The 16112-nt window shown below is 42.5% G+C and overlaps 1 protein-coding gene across 1 annotated transcript; it reads right to left on the reverse strand.

Annotated features, from left to right (window-relative positions):
- Nucleotides 1-2980: 2980 nt before the first annotated feature.
- LOC137421897 (myosin regulatory light chain 2, smooth muscle minor isoform) lies at nucleotides 2981-16112 on the reverse strand. Its single transcript, XM_068108412.2, has 4 exons — nucleotides 15737-16112; nucleotides 5101-5297; nucleotides 3813-3974; nucleotides 2981-3681 (listed from the first exon to the last, which is right to left on the reverse strand). Exons 2-4 carry the CDS (start codon nucleotides 5282-5284, stop codon nucleotides 3512-3514), a joined length of 516 nt encoding a protein of 171 aa, XP_067964513.1. The 5' UTR covers nucleotides 5285-5297; nucleotides 15737-16112; the 3' UTR covers nucleotides 2981-3511.

A 16112-nucleotide genomic window follows, 5' to 3' on the forward strand; every position in this document is an offset into this window, starting at 1 on the left:
TTTGGCAGAGAGCTAGTCAATGGTAAGTTGGTGGCAACCATGATGCTGAAGGAGGCAAAACCTGCAGAATCCAAACGCACCAAATACCGTCACTGCAAGAAAAGCACGTGTGCCCGAGGAGGCTCCTGTGCGAGAGCCAATGTGAAGCGTGTCATCGCATGTCTCTGCACCGGGGACCCCAACAAATGTTCAAGGATTTAACTCACAATCGAAGACGGTGACATGCATTACACATTACGAGTTATTTTGTTCAGTGCAATGTTAATTTCATGTGATATTACAGACGTTGCTGCCAGTAATCTTTTATTTTGTTATGTTCAATTACTTTGTTCAGTTAAAGTTTAATTTCATTTTTTCCACATACTGGTCACTAATCCATCCAAATTCAGCTGCGTAACGATCATTGTTTTGTTGGCTTGTCATGCTGTGTACATTTTGTTTAAAAAATCATTTTGCTGTTTTGTATTTCTTGTGTTACAAGTATTTTCTTTGGGGGTACAGGGTTCTGTTAAAATTAAAAAGATGCCTTGGCCAGGATGTTTAATAAAATGGACATAAACTACCATGATGCTAAATATACGGTACGTCTCTCGGATTTTTTAGCGTAAGGGTAAAAAATCACCACAGATCCATTGATTTTGGTTTGATTTTCAGAATGTTTACTGTGGAATGACTATAATGTTTGGTGAAAAGAATGACACGTTGGCTGATGACATAACTCAGGGCATAGTTGATTACTAATGAAGTAAAGATGAAAATAATGAAAAAATGCAAAAAAAATCGGGGGCGCTTTTGCATAAAAATGATTCCAAATCGTTTGGAAAGGTTTGTAAGTGTATTTCTCAACTTGATGTTGTCAACACATGTGTTCTGTGTATCTGGGATGCATTTATTGACAGCCTACACAACCCACTGAGGATTTTAAGAAAAAAAGATTTCACATTTTTCGGTCAAAAAATAAAGGGCGCATATACAAAAATGGCCACAACATTTTTTTCGCAAGGTTTCCGGCAGAGCAGACCTCTCATTCAGCGGACCTTCATGTCCAAATTAATAGAAAAAACACAAACAAAAAGTATAGCATGCCATGTCAGGTCCAACCCATTTTATTGAGCTTTTGAGCCTGTGGATCCCAGACTACAGAATTTTTTTTTTTTTTTTTGGATACAGAGTCGAGGCTCGTGAAAGAGCTAACATTTATCAAACAAACAAATCAAACAAACAAGCAAACAAAGTATATAAAAAGGGGAGTGGTCGACAAGATGGGGAGAGAAGGGGAGGAAGCACACAAACACAACATTTGAGAGCAGGGACATCGGGAGATGTGTGGGAGGGAGAGGGCCTGGGGGGGAGCAGGATAGGTATAAAACGCAAGGACACCAAGGACTTCCAGGAAAGAAGTCGGCACCTCAAAAAGTGGATTTGGGGTGAAATTAGCGGGGGTAGAAAAGATCAAGGTTTTGGATTGGGGAAGATAAGAGATGGTGGTGAACAGCCGTTTTAAAGACCTGGAGGGAGGAGTGGGATTGAAGAGAGTGAGGGAGTTTGTTCCAGAAGCGGGAGAAAAGAGGAATGAAGGAGTGAAGGTGAGCAGAGAGTCTTGATTTTGGCAGTTTAACCATAAGAGGGTTGCAGGCAGATCTTGTGTGACCTGTAGGAATATTTGGGGGACAGAGCCCAGAGAGAGCTGGGGGAGCAAGGCCGGAGAGGAGTCGGTAGAAGACGGAAAGACCACCAACCTGCCTGCGGTGAGTAAGTGAAAGGCCCTCGGAGATATCGTCATCGCGAGAGATTCCAATGATTCTGAACGCTTTGGTTTCAACAGCGTGAAGACGAGCAAGGTGTGAGGCAGGAGCACCAGCCCAGAGGGGAGAGCAGTACTCCATTGAGCTGCGGATGAAAGCCTTGTATGTGGTGAGGAGATCAGGTGTGCCAATGAAGGACTTCCCACGACGGAGGATTCCCAGTCGGCGACTGGCTTTGGAGGCCAGCTTGGAAATGTGGTTTTCCCAGGAAAGATCATGGCAGATAGTGAGACCCAAAAGCTGTACAGATGACCAATTCTGAAAAGATTTTGCTGCTGTTGTGTCTCCTTTCGACTTTCAACAAAGGTAAGATCGTCCACATTTTTAAAATACGGGATGGGACGTTTCTCACATGCATCATTGATCATTACTGAAAACAAAATTGGACTGAATTTTGTAGTGATACTCCAGCATGACTAATTTTTATGTCTGATATGGTTCCCTTTTATTTCACGCTCTGCTGACGGAGTTCCAAAAACTTAATCCAGGAAATAATATATGGGCGAACGCTGAGGTGAATCAATTTACAAACCAGAACATTACGATTAATTCGATCAAAGGCTTTTAAAAATCTGTAAGAACTAAAGTGGATATTGAATTTGGATTATCAGCATTTTCATGTAGCTGATGAAGCATTCCTATTAAATAATGGCAAGTTGATATCTTTCTTCAATTGCCATACTGAGTAGAATCAATCGTTGCCGCAATGTCCTCAAAAAGCCATTTTGCAATAAATGATTCCGCAACTTTTGCGAAATAGCTCGTCAGTGCTATTGGTCTCAATTCCCACAAAGTGGGTCGTTGTGACTTTGGAATGGGTGTCACTTCTGCATACTTTGAACTATCCAGAAGTTTCTCCTGTTCAATTGATGCATTTAAAACATCAGTCAAGGGAAAACTTAATTCATAAGCAAATTCACTCATTACTCGCACAGGTAAGTCTCGAATGGCTTAATACCCGTCTCGAAGCCAGCCCTAAAAAAAGATCCTAAAACCTCATGCCACCACCTTAACCATTAAGCCAACAACACTCATGTTAACGTTCTCATAACGACACCTTTTACCGTCAATACCATATTCAAACCCAGACAGCTCAAAGGTAAGTGCGTTACCTCTGCACCATCCTGTCTGACATCGCCCAAACCATCCCCTTCCAAATATTCAGGAAACAGTGATGAAGGCTGTAGCAAAACTTTATTTGTTTCCTCCGACATACACTACAGTACAGTATAGGCAAGAGTGGTCGGAAGCAAAAACGTGGTTGGCATCCGTGATACAGTTAAGACTTTTGGGAGATGCAATGTATTTGCAGTTTCTGTCCTTTGGATAATCTACATATTACATACTCAAAAATGGCAGAATTTCTATCCCTGCCACACATGTGAATGTTAATATATAGATAGATGCTGCTTTCTATTAAATGTAATAGGAAATTAAAGACAATTATGACTATACTCATTCAAACACAAAATGAAAAAAAAACAAGGTGCAATTTGGACAAGATCGTGGAATGGAAAAGGTATTATAAAAAAAACAAAAAAACATGGAATAATTTGAAAGTTGTGTGAACATTGGAATAAATGGTCAATATTTGGTCATTTACATAACCACAAGATAATAGTGGAATGGGAGTTTGTCCCGATTGCAGAGCAAGCCCAGGAAAGAGTGACAGCGATACTGGTGGTGGGACGGAGCAAGAAGCGGCATTACTGATCGTCCTTGGCACCGTGCTTGAGGATGCGAGTAAACTCTACGTAGTTGAAATTGCTCTTCTTGTCGATGGGCGCTTCGCGAAACAGCTCATCCACCTCTTCCTCGGAAAACCTGTCGCCCATGGTGGTGAGAAGCTCGCGGAGGTAGTCCTCGCTGATATAGCCTGTGGGACCAACACAGCAGGTCAAACAGAAAACCAGAAGCCATTTCAATGGAATTAGAGGAAAAAAAACAGGCCATTGTGGTTGGAAAAAGGAGGAGGGTTAGAGACAATCAAAAGGTTAAGGTTCCAACCAGTTCCTTCCTCGTCGAAGCAGGCAAAGGCATTTCGAATCACATCCTCAGGGTCGGTGCCATTTAGCTTCTCTCCAAACATAGTCAGGAACATCGTGAAGTTGATTGGACCTGGAGCCTCGTTCATCATCGCTTCCAGGTACTGATCCGTTGGGTTCTTACCTGTCAATACCAATCACGTAGAAATCCTTCAGGTTGATTCTCATTAATAACGAATGGGTCACACCTTACAACAAACTGCACACATCAGCCATGAATCTGAACAAATCCATACAACCTTCGGGAAGGCTTAGTACTACAAAGAACCAAAACAAATTGTACAATCGATGAAGGTGTTGTCAGATTACATGTCAGATGACAGAAAATGGCTTAACCTAATCCTGTGGTGAGGCAAGTTGCCTTCAAACAGCTTGCCTTCTCTTCATGGAAGGCAAATCCGACCAAAGTCAATCTCAAGTCATTCCAAAAAAACTGCAACAAGTGCGTGTCTACTCTCAAGAGAGCCAAAGAAACACCTCCTCTCATGACTTGCTGACTTCCTCCATCCTCATAGGAAGCATATGGTTCTTGATGGGATTGTCTCCCCTCCTCTCCCTGTCGAGGCTTGAGTCCCCAAGGTAGCTCCTTGGGCCCAGTCCTATTCCTATATTCCTCAGCACTTTACATGTTCTCTACCCCCCCCCCCCCTCCCCCCAACCCCACGGTTTCTCCAGGACACACATGTTCCACCAGTAAATAATCTCTGGTGAAACTCCCAAATTACAGGCTCATTGCTCACCTCCACTCTTGTTTATTTCTCTCACCTATGGAACCAACTCCCTCCTTGGTCTGTTTAATCTCAACCATCCCGAAAGGGCTTAAAGATAGATGGCTGTTCACACCATCTCAAGTCATTCGCCACGCATCCCCATGATCTTTTCCGCAGCCATTAACCACTCTCTCCTTCCTGTCGAAGTTATTGTGTTTTCTCCACATTCCCTTCACTGGTTTCCATTTTTTTGTTTCATCCCCATTTTTTCTCTTCCAGGTCTTTCAGCCCCTTCTTGCTGTGTTTGAGCTTGTATCCAGCTTTTTAATCCACTGTGTCCCCCCTCATCTCCCTCCCTGTATCCTCTTTCTTCCTCGAGGTGTCCCTCTGTTGTGTCCCTCTCTCCTGCTGATGATATTTTTCCCCACTTTCTGCTGTGTTCTATTCTGTGCTCCAGCTCTTCCATTAGCCCTGACTTTGTATGTAAAATAAGAAAGTACAAGTCCTCTTTCTCCACATAAACTTCATAATCTTCCTTACCCATGGAGGCAAGCATGTCATGGAGATCCTCCTTGTCAATAAAGCCATCGCGGTTCTGGTCGATCATGTTGAAAGCTTCCTTGAATTCCTGTATCTGGGACTGATCAAACATCGCAAACACATTGGAAGTAGCACGCTGAGGGCGCTTCTTCGTCAACTTGGTCTTTGCCTTGCGGCTTGCCATTGTTGTATGTTTCCTGGATGAGAGGAGACCAAAACAAAGAAAGGAGGACAAAATTGAAAAGTCAAACCTGTGCATTAAATCATCAATGCCACCACTATGATGCCAGAGTGAAAGTGAACAAGTGATTTTTATTATTACTAAGAAACAGCAAATACAAAGCCTGTTTAGCCCATCACGTGTGTGTTGTCATCTACAACGAATCTACGTAATCCACATGAAAGGTTTAGGTGGCCCTTATAATGACCCTAAGGTCTCTTATTGCAAATTACCGAATTTGATCTGATGATTCCAAGTGAATGCAAATGTTATAGCCAGATAAACATTCCTCTTTCAAGCATGACATGACGCCTGCTGCAACATTGATCTGAAAATGTGAGCAAGTGACCTATGGGCCACCATACTTCTCTACTTATCAATAAATTGCATTCTTAGCCCTGTGCCTTTTGTGAGGAAAAGCGGCAAGAAAGGTAATCTTCGTCAGGCTCCATTGCCGAACAAAGCGGGATTCAAGCCTCCATTTCCGACCATCATTATGCAAAATGTCCGTTCACTACAAAACAAAATATACAAACTACATGAAAATGTCAAGTTTCTACACAAGAACAGAGAAGCATGCCTTCTATGTTTCATGGCGACCTAGCTTCATTCTGGAATACCGGATCATGCAATGCATCTGGAGAACCATCCCATTGAGAGGAGATAGAACAGAGGTTTCTGGAAAATTCTGTAGAGGTGGTGAAGGTGTATGTTGTATGTACATCAATACATCAACTCTTGATGGTGTAATATCTTGTCAGTGAAGGACAAGGTGTGCACGCTAGATTATGAATTGCGTGTCGGTGGACTGCCACCTTTTTACCTGCAACATGTCGCAGGCCTACAATAGCTTCACGTTGCTGTTGTTTGGGGGGGGGTTGAATTTTGAAATGTGCACCCATTGCTCGGACAGCTGCAAGACCACACCACATTTGTCACTCGATTCCTCACCATAGCACCGAGATGAAATTATGGTAATCAAGTGATACATTACATGAAGAAAATTACGATAAAATAAAAACTATTGCTAACTATACTGTCACAGCCACAATGTTAGTTTAAAAATGGTGTTACGCAATTTTTGAATGGCCGTATATTAGGGTTAAGCAATCCGTGACCGTGTGACGAATCAGATCGTTCTGATATAACCGTGGGGACGGTAGCATGGATGAGAGGTGTCAAGTTTTTTTTTTTTTTTAATCCAAGAGTGCTTTAAATACGCGTTTCCCAATTGACCCTGCACCGGATTTTGTCGCAGGTTGTGACCACAGTGTGGTCATTCTTGTTATTTACCGAGGGAAGTAAATCCGATTGTTGTTACTGGTCGTCTACATTCCACCACAAGCCGATGTAACAACAGCAAGCGATCACATAATTTCCACTGTGCATGATATTGAGGTTTTATCACCTGATTCAGCCAAAAATTAATTGGTAGATTTTAATCAGTGCAGATTGGACACCATATTGGCAACATACGATCAACTTGTACAGCAACATACAAGGAATGATGCAACGCTAGATTTGTGCAACTCTAACATTCCTCACGAGTATTTAATCGAAGGCTCGTCCTCAGCTGAGAAACTCCGACCACAATAACATTATCCGAATAACAAACCGTGGATTACCATGGGGCTTAAGGACTTACTTAACCAAACGAAGGAAGCCTTTTCAGATGGAGGTAGATTGAAAGTGAAAACTATTCAGAAAGAAATTGATGGGAAAGTTATATAGTCGCAGGCAGATTATAAACTAGAGTGAGAAAGGGGTATTAAAAGGAAATAATTCCCATACTGCTTTGCAGAAAATGCAGACAATGATTGGATACAAGGACAAATCAAAGAAGTTAGCAGACTGGATGGAAGACTTTGTTGATAATCTGAATGCAGATTTGAAGTTCATGGTTTCAAACTTGAGAATGATTTGATTGTGGAAATGTGAAAGGAAAAGATTCACGACTCGGATGAGGGTCTTGTAGTGACTGTGTACGAGGTTCGTAATGTATTTGCTAAGACTAAGGTAAGCAAGGCCACTGGCAGAGATGGTATTTCTAATAAGGTTTTGAAACTGTGGAGACAACCAAGTGTTTACATGTATTTATCAATCAATCTTGGATAATGGTGCCATTCTCCCAAATTGGAAATTTTCAATTTTTTTTTTTTTTTTTTGGATACAACATCGAGGCTCGTGAAATACGTAACATTTTATCATACAAAGTAATCAAACAGACACACAAAACATATAATAAAGGTAGTGGTAGACAAGATGGGGAGAAAAGGGGAAGCACACAAACAACATTTGGGAGCAGGGACATCGGGAGATCTGTGAGAGGGAGAAGGCTTGGGGGGAAGGAGGCGTGGGAAGGAGGGGGGGGCCCCCCGAGTGGGAGAAGTATAAAACACAAGGACACTGCAAGGACTTCCAGAAAAGAAGTTGGTATTTCAAGAAAGTGGATCTGGGGTGAAATTAGCAGGGGTAGATAAGAAAAAGGTTTTGGATGGGGGAAGATAAGAGATGGTGGTGAACAGCTGTGTTAAAGACCTGGAGGGAGGAGTGGGATTGAAGAGAGTGAGGGAGTTTGTTCCAGAGGTGGGAGAAAAGGAGAATGAAAGGGTGAAGGTGAGCAGAGATTCTTGATTTTGGCAGTTTAACCATAAGAGGGATGCAGGCAGATCTTGTGCGACCTGTAGGAATATTTGGGGGACAAAGCCCAGAGAGAGCTGGGGGAGCAAGGCCGGAGAGGAGTCGGTAGAAGACAGAAAGACCACCAACCTGCCTGCAGTGAGTAAGTGAAAGGCCCTCAGAGTTAGCTTCATCACGTGAGATTCCAATGATTCTGAAAGGTTTGGTTTAAATAGCGTGAAGCCGAGCTAGGTGTGAGGCAGGAGCACCGACCCAGAGGGGAGAACAGTATTCCATTGAGCTGCGGATGAAAGCCTTGTATGGGTGAGGAGCTCAGGTGTGCCAACGAAGGACTTCGCACGATGGAGGATGCCCAGTCGGCGACTGGCTTTGGAGGCCAGATTGGAAGTGTGGTTTTCCCAGGAAAGATCATGGCAGATAGTGAGACCCAAAAGCTTGAGTGACAGAACTTCTTGGAGAGGATTGTTCAGAAAGTATATGGGAGGGTTGTCCAGTTGGTCTTTTCGGAGAGACATAGTAAGAGTGTGAGATTTGTCAGGATTGAAAGACATGTTCCACTTGTTTGAGCAGTCTGTGATTTTGTCCAGGTCTGCAGAGAGTGAGGCTGCAGACTGCCGATCTGAGAGATGAGGAATGGAGCGGCAGAGAGCGGAGTCATCAGCAAAGAGCAATTTGTTTTGGATTTCAACCCCATCGAATGCCTTTGGGATGAATTGGAATGCTGACTGCGAGCCAGGCCTCATCGCCCAACATCAGGGCCCAACCTCACTAATGCTCTGGTGGCTGAATGTAATCCCCGCAGCAATGTTCCAGCATCTAGTGGAAAGCCTTCCCAGAAGTGGAGGCTGTTATAGCAGCAAAGGGGGGGGGGGACCAACTCCATATTAATGCCCATGATTTTGGAATGAGATGTTCAACAAGCACACACGGGGTGTGATGTTCGAGTGTCCACATACTTTTGGCCATGTAGTGTATATATGTGCACCAAGTATATATATACGTATTTAATTTTAAAGCAAATACTATGGCACTGAGGTGGAATTTATTTTGAAAGCCATTAAGGAGACGTATGTTCCAAGTTTCAGCTAGTTTCAATGTATAGCCTTTGAGATATGAGCGCCAACACATTTTGGGCAGATGAACGGATGGACAGACACCAAAGTATTCGAGGGTTTTCTTAATAAAACTCAAGAATACGTAAACGAACGTTGCTGAAATTTGGAACACATTACCTCAACGTACAAAGTATTTACTTCTGAAATTTGCAGCCAATTTCGTCTCGAAGAAGCCAAGAAATGCATTTTCAGTCCCCATTTAAAGTTGCATACAGAGAAACGATCCCATATAAAGGGACGGGAGCTTTGTGCCTCCCTTGATTTGTACATTATTTGAGAACCATGCTGTTGAAGGTTCACAAAATAATTTGGGATCTATTGCACCTACTTCATGTTTGTTACCCTGCTCTCGCGAAGCGAAAATCAGGGTTAGGCATTTGGTGGTGTCCAAATGTAGCGTACGTCCGTACGTGTAGCGTACGCATGCGTGTCTACATTTTTAAAATTCATTTTTCTTGGCAATCATTGGTCCAATTGACACGATGATGTACGAAGTAGTGCACCAAGTATATATATATATATATATATATATATATATATATACGTATTTAATTATAAAGCAAATACTATGGCACTGAGGTGGAAATCGTTTTGAAAGCCATTACCATTGGATCTCCTCTGCCTGTAGATTTATTTAATGATAATGACGACGTCATAGGTCACAAGGTATAGACGGAATCTTGGGGAAAAAAAAAATCGAAAAAAGTTGCACCTCGATATCTCCGAAACAGTTCCATAGAAAAAATTGAAACATGGCTCATTGTGAAGTACTCCACATGGGGAATAAGATATGTTAATGATGTCAAAATTCGACGAGTATAACGCTTCATCCGATCAGTATGAATTTTATTTCTCTGTAACTGTTGGTCTGATGGACACTCAATTTTCATCATAGGAGTCCCTCCTCCTGTAGAATATTTCAATGATAACTATGACATAATAGGCCATGTGGTACAGGCGCCATCTTGGAAAAACCGAAAAAAATCTACCTCAATATCTCCGAAACCACTCCATGGAAAAGATTGAAACGTGGCTCATTGTAAAGACCTCTGCATGGGGAATAAGTGTTGTTAACGATGACGTCATTGGTGCCTTAATTATGACGTCATAATTCGACAGGCAAAACGCCTCGTCTGGTCAGTTTGAAATTTATTGAGCATGATCTACACAATTATATTAGAGAATATAAATTTATGATGTCATTGCTCACGTGGTCTAGCAGCCATATTGGATCAAAGAGAAAAACCCTTCAAAACCAGGAGAGTTGGCTCGCACCAAGTTGACTGCGCAGGGTAAGTTTTCTATGAATACCATCTAGTTTTTATTTTAATTGTTTAAGCATTCACCTTTGTGCTCCACTTAACTTTTGCTATCATTTTAGTGTCAGTTGTGAATATATATATATATATATATATATATATATATATATATATATACACACACACACACACACACACACACACACACACACACACACACACACACACACACACACACACACACACACACACACACACACACACACACACACACACACACACAGACTTGGCATTTAATATGGAATATTTTTTTGGTGGGGGTGAACTTACTGTTCAAGATGTTTTAGAACCAGAAGTTCATTGGAATTATGTTGAAATTATTCTAGATTTTGTTAATGTGACCTTTAAAAGAAACAAAAACCACATTTGACATTTCGAAACAAATAAATTGATCCTTGAAAGTGATGTAAACCGATATCGAACTCAATTCATGGACAGTACTGTGTTAAACTTCTGTACGTTTTCCAGAAGTATCTCTTTATTTTGCACATTAGCCCAAATTTTTTTTAACAAAAACAAAAGTTAAATTACGACTGGGATTACGGACATTAAAATTCAGTTCAGTACTTCATGTAACCCCCATGAGCATTCAGGACAGCACGTACACGTTGAGGCATGCTGTTCACGAGATTTGCCAAGGTTTGGACAGGAATCGCTTGCCATGCAGTGACAATAGCCTGCTGCAATTCACGCACAGAGGTCGGCTGCTGGTCCAAGTGGTCGATTTGGCGCGTTAATTCTGCCCGCAAGTTCTCTATCAGATTCATATCCGGGGACATGGCAGGCCACTCCATATGCTCTACACCACGGTCAGCAAGAAAGTGTTGGATCATGCGAGCACGATGAGGCCGTGCATTGTCATCTTGGAAGACAAAGTTTCCTTGAAAGGCTGCACGAGCAAATGGAAGCAATGTTTCTTCCAGAATGGCCCTGTACTTGAACTGGTTCAGGTTTCTATTCAGAACAACCAGGTCAGTTTTGCCCCCGGCATGAAAAGCAGCCCAAACGGTCACCCCACCACCTCCAGATTGGACTCTTGGCACTATACAATCTTTGTTGTAGGCTTCATGCACTTGTCTGCGCACTCGGATGCGGCCATCTTGACGATAGACCAGAAATCTAGACTCGTCACTGAAGATCACGTGATTCCAGTGTCCTGGCTGCCATTGACGGTGCTCTCTGGCCCACTGCAATCGGCGCTGGCGGTGTTGTCTGGTCAGGCGTGGCTTTCTCAGGGGACGCCTGGCACGATAGCCTGCTTGAACCAGTCGTTGGTTGACTAGCCTTCTGGATACAGGCACATTTGTCAGTTGCTGCCACTCAGCCCTAAGCCGATTACCTGACTTGGTACGGCCATTGCGGACTAACCGGTGCAGCTGGTGATCATCCCTCCTTGTGGTTCTGCGGGTACGTCCTGGCCTCGGTATTGGAGTAGGGACACCCCTCTGAGCATTTCGTTTCAGGATCTTTGATACCTGACCTTGAGTGATGCCATACTGCCGAGCAATAGCACGCTGTTTCATGCCGTAATTTCGTAAAGCCACCACTCCATGACAAACAGCATTGTCGAGTTAACGGCCCATCTCCAGAGGAAGCGGCAATAACTTTTGGAGACGTGCAGCAGTTGTTTTCCACTAATACAGAACGCAACAACCCTTGTATACCCGACTGTGAAGCCAATCATCAAATGCACCTGTCCGTACATTTTGCCACGCCACCTGTGATATAATCCTGTTGTTGACTTCTTGCTGCGACAGACAATCAGTGACATGGTTCTTTCAACAAATAAATCACCAAAGTGCAAAAGAAACTCACCAGATTGATATACTGAGTTAAGAAAGTAAACCCAAGTCAAGAAAAAAAAAAATTCCATATTAAATACCAAGTCTGTATATATAATGGAGTGTATGTATGTGCAGTGCCTTCAAAGTATTCACATCCCTTGACTTTTTCACATTTTGTTGTGTTGCGTTCTGAATTTACTAGAATGCCACTCAGTAGAGAGCATACCTCCACCAGGTGAACAGTTTATGTTTTGTATCCCAGAGTCGACCAGAATATCACAATACAGAATCACATTTAATCAAAATCCACAACTTTTTTTTAAAATTTAGTCTTTTGTCTTCAACTTTGTTAGTCTTCAACTTTTTGAGATATCCTGCTAAATATCATTTTTGGCCCCATCTCCCAATGGTGAAGAATGACTTTTAAAATTATACTAGCCGGATCCGTATCCGGATCTTCACCAAAATGGAATCGATTCTTCCTTGTCTTACACACAACCTGTCTACCAAGTTTCGTCCAAATTAGTCCACAACTTTTTGAGATATCCTGCTATATTTTGGTTTTAGCCCGATCACTCAATGGTGAACAATCACTTAAAAAAATTAAATAATTAACATATCCGAATCCAAATTCAGATCTTCACCAAAATCGAAATGATTCTTCCTTGTCAGACACCCAACCGGTCCACCAAGTTTCGTCCAAATCCGTCCATAACTTGTTGAGATATCCATGTATCGTTTTTGGCCCGATCTCCCAAAGGTGAAGAAGCACTTTTAAAATTCTAGTAGCCGGATCCGAATCCGGATCTTCACCAAAATCTAATGATTTTGTCCTTGACACATACGCTACATCTCTGCCAAATTTCGTAAGAATCCGTCCACAACTTTTTCAGATATCTTGTTCACAAACAAACGGACAAACAGACAGAGGTGAAAACACAACCTCCATCCACCTGGCAGAGGTAAAAATGGATTAAATTGACATTTTTTGTTTTCCCATTCTTGGCCCATAATGTCATTCCCATAAATATCCCAAAAATGCTTTTGCATTATATCCCTATAATTCAATTATATCCCCATAATGTCAAAGTGGAATTTTTTACAAAATAATTAAAAAAAAAAAAAAAAAAAAAATTGGGGCCACACCCCCGGGCGCTCAACTGGTCGAATAAAGCAGTATACTACACACTACATTGACTAAAGGTATTTTAAACCAATATCAATGGTTGCTAGAAGACAGGGCAGCTTAGAGAATCATACTACCCCCCCCCCCCCCGCCCCCCGACCGTAGACAGCATTACACCCAGATTTTTAAAATGCCACGAACAAATGTTGGTACATCACGGGTGACGAACGGAATGTTGTGGTCAAGTTTCATCGGAATTGTCCGAGTAGTTTCTGAAAAGAAAGCAAATACCTATTTTTTTGTGGTTAAACTGGGCGTCCCGTCTGCCACCATTATCTGGTAGACGTAAAAGATCCCACGGTGCCCTTCAAGAAGAGTCGGTGAGCTATCACCAGCACCCTGAACAAATTAGAAATTCCTGCTCTAACCTACAGGGGGCGCTACATCAGAGCAGAGCACGAACTGCACACGAAATGATGAGATCATTGCACAAGATCGTTTTCTGCCGAGTCCAATATAAAGCCGACATTATTATTATGATGATTATGACGTGCAGAGAAAGCACATCAGGGCAGAGCATTTAAAGCCATGCCACATGCATGTGTCAAGACAATCACACATGGCAATTTTACATTCGTACGTTCGTTACAATAAAACGATCGTTCAAAAACTGCTAATTGCATGTGCCTGCAAAGTCACGTGTTCAGGAAGTTGTTGATATGCCCAAAGAAGTCAATGAACAAGTTTGAACGACCTATCGAGGTGCCCCGCGCAGTGTTAACAAACCGATGGTAACACGGTCTGGAATGTACCGGAGGATGGACATCTACGAGTTGCGGTTCAAGTAGAGCATCTAGGACAGAGACAAGAAGCCACTCCGCGCGTACGTGGGGCCATCGTCGTACAACATGATGAACGTGTCGCAGCGCGCACGAGCGCGCGTCTGGTATGACGTCACAGAGAGTAAATGCCCTAATATGGGCACAAGCGGCAAGAATGCGGGAAACGCCCGCACCGAGCACGGCGGCTTCGGGACGAACATGGCAACAGAGACGGAGTATGCGGCGAATGGGGCGAATGGGGCCGGCAGGATGATTCTGGTTTATTGGAGCGAAGTAAAGTGGGAAATAAAATGGCGACTCGCACAGTGACGTCATGAAGCAAACTCGACCCTGTTACGTTCGTGTTCCACCTACTCCCTCCGACACCGGTTCATATTTCCTTTTTTAATTGAACGAAAGACCTGGACGGATGTTCCTTGAGCAGGAGCAACAACAGAGATCGAACAATACTGGATTCGAACCAGGAACCGTCTCGCATCAGCTCTTTTCAAACATTACCATCAAAAACACCATATTCACTGTGATCAGCCTTGTTACCATGCTAACCACGACAACTCGCCTTAACATGCTAACCACTATAACTGTCCTTGTTAACATATTATTGATAACCGCTACAACCGACCATATTACCATGCTAACCACTATAACTGTCCTTGTTAACATTCTTATTGATAACCACTACAACCGATATTACCATGGTAACCATTATAACCGTCCTTGTTAACATGATATTATTGATAACCACTACAACCGACGATATTACCATGCTAACCACTACAATTGGCCTTGATAGTGGCCAGCATTGGTAACCACTGTAACCAGCCTTAATACAATGGTAACCACTGTAACCAACCTTATTACAATGGTAACCACTGCAACCCCACTTATTGCAATGGTAACCACTGCAACCAGCATTACAATAGTAACTACTGCAACCAGCCTTATAACAATGGTAACCACTGTACCAAGCCTTATTACAATGATAACTACTGCAACCAGCCTTATTACAATGATAACTACTGCAACCAGCCTTATTGCAATGGTAACGACTACAACCAGCCTTATTGCAATGGTAACGACTGCAACCAGCCTTATTTCAATGGTAACCACTGTATCAAGCCTTATTACCATTGTAACCACTGTAACCAGCCTTAATACAATGTTAACCACTGTAACCAGCCTTAATACAATGTTAACCACTGTAACCATCCTTAATACAATGTTAACCACTGTAACCAGCCTTAATACAATGTTAACCACTGTAACCAGCCTTAATAAAATGTTAACCCCTGTAACCAACCTTAATACAATGTTAACCACTGTAACCAGCCTTAATACAATGTTAACCACTGTAACCAGCCTTAATACAATGTTAACCACTGTAGCTGGCCATATTACTGTTACAATGGTAACCACTGTAGCTGGCCATATTACAATCGTTCTCATTCTACCATTAATATCATATAAAAAAGATAATTTATCTGCCAGAATTACGATGTAATCCGCATTCCCTCTTTATAAATTAAAACATCGATAAACAAAAGCATCACAGATTCATAACCCTTGGACAGACGGACACTTCGAGCTCACCTTTCACGTGCAGACAAGAAACTAAGCTCGGAGTTTACGAACGAACAAGAAGGAAACGCACCGGGTCCGGAACACAATGTAAGGGCGGGGCCGAGGCGTGCCGGACGGGGAGCTGCTTGGGCGGCGCGTTGCCGTGAATTACAGCTTCTGGTTTCATGAAATTAACCACAATGTGATGAAATCCGCTGTGAGGTCAAAGTTGTTGTTTTTTAAGCGGTGAAGCCCTTTCAATATTTGGCGATGTCCTTCCTTCCAACCCACTGATCTCTGTACGAACTGGATAGGAGGTTAGACCCTGAAAGTTGACACCACCGTCCGCCATCTTTGTTCACCAAAAAAGTAATCATGCATGCTCTCTTTCTCCACCATTGAATTC

The sequence above is a fragment of the Myxine glutinosa genome, chromosome 2 (assembly GCF_964187855.1).
Source record: "Myxine glutinosa chromosome 2, kmMyxGlut1.1, whole genome shotgun sequence".
Classification (NCBI taxonomy): Eukaryota; Metazoa; Chordata; class Myxini; order Myxiniformes; family Myxinidae; genus Myxine; species Myxine glutinosa.